The sequence below is a fragment of the Aquarana catesbeiana genome, linkage group LG02 (assembly GCF_042186555.1).
Source record: "Aquarana catesbeiana isolate 2022-GZ linkage group LG02, ASM4218655v1, whole genome shotgun sequence".
Lineage (NCBI taxonomy): Eukaryota > Metazoa > Chordata > Amphibia > Anura > Ranidae > Aquarana > Aquarana catesbeiana.
This window is the reverse complement of record NC_133325.1, coordinates 797,162,381-797,169,132: the sequence shown is the minus strand read 5'-3', so window position 1 is coordinate 797,169,132 and position 6,752 is coordinate 797,162,381. Positions and strand designations below refer to the sequence as shown.

Below are 6,752 nucleotides of genomic sequence, written 5' to 3'. Positions count from 1 at the left end.
TATACTAATGGGGGCTCTGCACTGAGGGGGGTGTCTATACTAATGGGGGCTCTGCACTGAGGGGGGTGTCTATGCTAATGGGGGGCTCTTCACTGAGGGGGGGTGTCTATACTAATGGGGGCTCTGCACTGAGGGGGGTGTCTATACTAATGGGGGCTCTGCACTGAGGGGGGTGTCTATACTAATGGGGGCTCTGCACTGAGGGGGGTGTCTATACTAATGGGGGCTCTGCACTGAGGGGGGTGTCTATACTAATGGGGGGCTCTGCACTGAGGGGGTGTCTATACTAATGGGGGTCTGCACTGAGGGGGTGTCTATACTAATGGGGGGCTCTGCATTGAGGGGGGTGTCTATACTAATGGGGGCTCTGCATTGAGGGGGGTGTCTATACTAATGGGGGCTCTGCACTGAGGGGGGGTGTCTATACTAATGGGGGCTCTGCACTGGGGGGGTGTCTATACTAATGGGGGCTCTGCACTGAGGGGGGGTGTCTATACTAATGGGGGCTCTGCCCTGAGGGGGGTGTCTATACTAATGGGGGCTCTGCCCTGAGGGGGGATTCTATACTAATGGGGGGCTCTGCACTGAGGGGGGGATTCTATACTAATGGGGGCTCTGCACTGAGGGGGGATTCTATACTAATGGGGGCTCTGCACTGAGGGGGGATTCTATACTAATGGGCAGGGGTCTACATTGAGAGGGGGATTCCATACTGATGGGGGTCAGCACTGAGGGGGGAGTATGTACTGATGGGGGGGTCTGCACTGAGGTGGGAGGTTGACACTGATGGAGGGGGGTCTGCAGACTCTGCACTGAGGGAGGGTGTCTGAACTGATGGGGGGGGGTCTGCAATAAGGGAGGGGGTCAGTACTTATTGGGGGGTCTATACTGAGGAAAGGGGGTCTGCACTGAGCGGGGGTCTATATTAATGGAAGGGGGTCTGTACTGAGGGAGGGGGGCTATATTGATGGAGTGGGGTCTGTAGTTAGTGGGGGGGGTCTGTACTGAGGTAGTTGGTGGAGGAGGGGGTGACACCAATTTTTTCGGCACCGGGTGACACCAACCCTAGTGACGCCACTGGGTTTCACACATTGTTCTTGCCCACTCCTCAGGAATGTCTATGCACAGAAACTGAACAACCCCCATCCTTGTGTGAGAGGTGGGAGGGAAGCTATGTCTCTTTAGAAGAGATTGTGGAACTATAAGACAAAACAGGGCCTTTTTAGGAGAGGGTGGGGGCTGCATTTAGGAGTAAAAGGAGTTGAACAGAGAGTTTTGCTAGCAGACAGGCACACACCACAAGACATTGAAGAAAGCTGGGACAGCTTCTCATACATACACACACACACACACATCTGATTCAATCTTCATCTTAAGAATATAATACATTATTGTTATTTTTACATTCCACATTTGGATATTGTTCTTGTAATATTTTGCTATTTTTTATTATTAAATCAATTTTTGAGTTTTTATATAAGAACTGAATGGACTTTCTTGGAACTTTTCTCATCAATATGAATTATTGAATATATCGATATTAATACCATAATAACAGTATTTTAACAGGTGGTAATCAGAGATACTGTAAGTGGTGTGGCAGTGATCGGGGACACTGTAAATGGTGTGGCAGTGATCAGGGACATTGTAAATGGTGAGGAGGTGATCAGGGACATTGTAAATGGTGAGGAGGTGATCAGGGACACTGCGACTGGTGAGACATTGATTAGAGACACTTTGAGTGGGTGGCAGTGATTAGGGACACTACTCAGGGAAGTTGATCTGGATTTTTTTTTACACTGTGGTTGCTTGTTACAGTGATCACTGTAACAGCAATTGTTTTAACTGTAATGAATGGCTTTCATTCATAACAGCTTTCTTACTATTGCGATTGCTGTGATTGGCTACAGCTATCACATGGTACAGGGCTGCTGTGAATGGCCCCTATGCTATGTGATAACTGTGATCAATCACAGATATCACAATAGTAAGTAAGCTGTCATGAATGAAAACCATTCATGACAGTTAAGTTTACATGTTAGCATGTGATCACTGTGATTCGTCACAACAATCACATGATGTCTGGGCTACTTACAGCGGCCAGGTATAGAGCAGTCCACAGGACACAGCGGTCACAGGATTGCACCACTGTGCGCCTCAGGGGAGGCTGTCCCTGGATACCCTCCTGGAACTGGAAAGCACCCGCCCTGCCGTACTATTGCAATACATCGGAAAGGAAGTGGTTAGAATAAGATTACAGCAGCCATGATTTTGGTATCAATTTATTCACCGGGCAATGGGCATCCATCCAGAAAAGACCTGTGGGTGGCTGTCTATCCATGTGATTACTTCTACGGGCCTCAGATGGTGCCACCTCCAGACAATTTTGGATTCCATTATTTTATATCAAGGGCACACACAATTTTAGGGCTTGACACGTTGGGTATCTATTTACTCAATGCAACCTCATATTTTATATTGTACCAAAAAGTTGAGTATTGTGTTGTGTTTGTGTTAATAATTTTGATTTGATAAACATCTGGGCAACTATTGTCAACATAAAAAAAATTGCAACTACCATTTTAATTATTCTACAGGGCTTCTGTATAAATGTACAATTGATGAGGGGTTTTAAACAATTTTCTAGGCAAAAATTTCAATTTTAACAGCTGTGAAAAAAATGAAAAATTTGCTCCAGCTTTGAAGCCAACCAGGTAGGCAGCAGGGACCAACCACACCTATGTGTCCTCAGGGGTCGATGTTTATATGTTGAGAGCACAGTGACCAAGCCGTCACAATCAACTCTCGATCCCTGTTAAAGATCGGGAGTCAGCAGGATGGGCTCCAGGTCATATCACCACTGTGATTGCCACCAGTTACAGTGATCATGTGATTAGGAAGTCTGTCCCGCCTCCTGGTATTTATACCCAATTAACGGGCTGCCAGGAGGGGACAAGTAAGGATTAAAGAGAAACCTTGAAGGACAACATCTAAAAGAGACCCCTGAACTTAAAACAGCCACAAAATAAAATTAAAGACAAATAAGACAACAATAGGAAAAAAAAAGGCAAAAAAAATAATTGATCGTCCAAAGAGCTAGTAATCAAATTTGAAGTACTATTTCCTAAGTAACTCTAATCTATCCCTATGCAGGTTGTTAGCTTTCCCTTATCCTTTCCCTACAGAAGCTTCAAGTACACAGAGGGGGGCAGCACTTAACTAGGCCCCCATTATTCTCCCTTCCAAGGCATTTGACCTAAGTTCAAAGGTCAGCAGTGGGCCCGCTGGATCATGAACAGGCAAGATCTGCTGCAAAGGCAAGATTAGCCCGAACCTCGTCCCAACTCACCATCTACCCCTTATTGCAGATGTAGGAAAGGCCACACACCACTTCCAACTGGGTATTTTACAAACAAAGCTTTATTGAACAATTGACAGGGACAAATGACAGGGACACGCCAACCGCCCCTCTAGTAGTGAATACATTGTATCAGTGTAAATATAACAATAGAGGATTAAACAGGAAATATAAGCATTTTGATTGGATAACACAGTGAACATTTGGTTTTAGTGACCCAATGGCCATCAAGATTAACCAATTCTTCATGCCACAAATCAGTGACCTTTACTTTTTTCATCAGCTGATGTCCTAGAGGCAGGTTTGGGAGTAAACTGACCCAGCCAATAGTCCGAGATGGCAGTAGGGAGGTAGGATAGAGGGATGTCGTGCAGCTTGGAGTGCCAGCCGGGTGAGTAGCGGGTCCAGGGGTGGACAGCAGTCAGGGCGTGCTCCATACAATCTGGGACTTTGTACGTCTTTGGACTGGATATTACTGGTAATGCCTCCAGAATCTTGATGTCTGTTGGGTATATCAAAGTTACACAGTACACTGATCAGGGCAACAGTACTGGTGTTATTATATATATATATATATATATATATATATTATGAGAGAGAGAGGCACATTTGTGCCAATTATCATTTCAGGGGTCTCCAAACTATGGCCTGCAGGTCACATATGACCCTCTACGGCCTGCAGCTAGGGTCAGTGATGTGTCCTCAATATGCACTGAGAACTAAAATGTCAACTTGCTACACTTAGAGGGCGCTGCTTTTTTTCCTCTTCTAGGTCAGCGGAGGCTGCCTGTGGTCTTCACCCCCTCCCCACCTTCCGCAGTCTGCAGCGTAGTTTCCTGCTTGCATCCTGGCAACCAATGAAGTACTTTCCTCAGAATTCACAGAAGAACAAAACTTCCTCAGCCCAGAAGTGCTCCATCTCATAACTCCCATCCTGTTGGTACAGCACTCTGTGCCTTACAGTGATGAGGGAGGGGGCTCTAATGGAGACCCTAATGTAAGGGGGTTCTGAAGGAGACTGCTCTGATGAAGACCCTAATGCAAAGGGACTGCTCTGATGGGGACCCTAATGTAAGGGGACTGCTCTGATGGGGACCTAATGCAAGGGGACTGCTCTGATGGGGACCCTAATGTAAGGGGGGCTCTGAAGGAGACCCTAATGAAGGGGGCTGCTCTGAAGGGGACCCTAATGTAAGGGGGTCTCTGATGAGGACCCTAATGCAAGTGGACTGCTCTGATGGGTACCCTAATGTAAGGGGGTCTCATAAAAAAGAATTTATATTAAAAAAAATGTAAGGGGGTCTCTGATGGGGACCCTAATGTAATGGAGGCTCTGATTGCGGACCCTAATATAAGGGGGGCTCTGATGGGGATCCTAATGTAAGGGGGGCTCTGATGGGGACCCTAATGTAAGGGGGGCTCTGATGGGGACCCTAATGTAAGGGGGGCTCTGATGGGGACCCTAATGTAAGGGGGGCTCTGATGGGGACCCTAATGTAAGGGGGGCTCTGATGGGGACCCTAATGTAAGGGGGGCTCTGATGGGGACCCTAATGTAAAGAGAAAAGTCTGATGTAAGAGGGCTTCTGATGTAGACCCTAATGTAAGGGGGGCCTCTGATGGAGACCCTAATGTAATGGAGGCTCTGATTGCGGACCCTAATATAAGGGGGGCTCTGATGTGGACCCTAATGTAAGGGGGGCTCTGATGGGGACCCTAATATAAGGGGGGAAGTATGAGAAAAGTCTGATACAAAAAAGACTCTGATGGGGACTCTAATGTAAGGGGCAGCCCTATAGTAATCAAAACTGTCCATAGGCAACTCTTTAAAGTTGAAGAGGGAAATCTTGTGGTTAGGATGCAGCAGGGCAGCAGCTTGGCAGAAGACCCGGAAGACAGCGACAATCACTGTAATAAGGGGAACTTCCACAGTGATTATCGAATTTAACAGCAGTCCCACAGGTATGAGAAATCTATACTTCCATGCCAAAAAAATCCATACTTGGAGTTCAGTTTTAAATTGTGAAAGAGACGTGTCTTAACACTCCAGAAACATAGGTAAGATGTGGGCACATACTATCTAAATGTGCTGAGTAATTCTGCATTGATATGTGATCAAGGTTAAAATGCCAGTGAGGTTTATAACATGATTATAACATTTGAAAAAAGATTTTTAAAACTGAATTTTAACAGAGATCATTTGAGGCTCGCTGATCATCACATAAAAATTGTTTCATGCTGGAGACATGGATCCTGCACTCCTCTCTGAAAGGATGAGGGGGATACTTCCTGCTCTGGGGTGACAACGCTGCTCCTCCATAAATAAAGCACAGTGAGCGTTGTCTCCTAGGACCAGAAGTGTGTAACAGGCAGGATCACCAGGTGGAAAAAAAAAGGGAAAAAGGTTTAAAAATAAACTTTAAGGCCCCTTTCACATGATCGGACCTTTCAGGTCCGCCTGTCAGTTTTGACGGCGGACCTGAACGGGTGCTCCATGTTAGCCTATGGAGCGACGGATGTCAGCGGAGACATGTCCGCTGACAACCAACCCGGTCCGATCCGCAGATGGATGGCCCTACGTCCAGATCCGTCGCTGGCGGATCGGATCGGGTGAGATCGGATGAAAACGGACATGCTGTCCGTTTTCATCTGATCCCTCCATAGGCAGCAGCGGCGCCTGACAAGCCCCTCCCCGCTCAGTGAGCAGAGAGGGACCTGTCATCCGCCGGCTCAGCGGAGATCAATGGAGAGATCTCTCGCTGAGCCGGCGGACCGAGGCGGGCTTCGTGGAAACGGAGTCCACCTCGTGTGAATGAGGCCTAAGGCTCCGTTCACATTTACGCATATGGGGGGGGGGGCGACAATCGCGGTAAAAACGTGCAAATAAAATTGCGGGACGACACCCAAAAGAAGCTCCTGTATTTCTTTTGGGCGACAGGCGTCCTGCGATTCCGTTTGCGTGTTTTTAGCGCGATTGTCGCCCGGTGGGAAAATCGTGCTGCGTTTGGGGTGCTATTGGAATCGACGGGCAACGCACTGGGAACATACGGGCATCCCGCGATATCCCGCTATTGCGAATCGCGGCGATTCCGCCCATGACTCGGAACGCAGATACGTGAACGGAGCCTATAGCTTCATGTACACTGCTGCTGGTAAACAGAAGTTTAGGAGCAGTTGGGATTTTTTTTTTTTCAGCTGCCCCCTGAACTTTCCTCCATGATATCTTATCAGTACTTGTACACGGGGTCATTTATAGGAGCTTCTAGGCAGTTGAGTTTAGAAGAATTTTTTGATGTGATTGTAGCTGCATCACGGACAGTCCTCAATTTTCTCTGAAGAATTTTTTGGAAAGCAAAAAAAATGCATTCGTGATAGATTAGCCGTGTTTCGTTAAC

General features: G+C 47.1%; 1 protein-coding gene across 2 annotated transcripts in view; it reads right to left on the bottom strand.

The window, feature by feature from the left end:
* Positions 1 to 3,402: 3,402 nt before the first annotated feature.
* LOC141129456 (retinol dehydrogenase 7-like) overlaps positions 3,403 to 6,752 on the bottom strand; it is a 41,144-nt gene continuing 37,794 nt past the window's right edge. For both annotated transcript variants that reach the window (XM_073617493.1, XM_073617494.1), the window contains exon 5: positions 3,403 to 3,860. In XM_073617493.1, the coding sequence (XP_073473594.1) occupies positions 3,616 to 3,860 (245 nt within the window). In that variant the 3' untranslated portion in view covers positions 3,403 to 3,615. The remainder of the gene's footprint in view (positions 3,861 to 6,752) is intronic.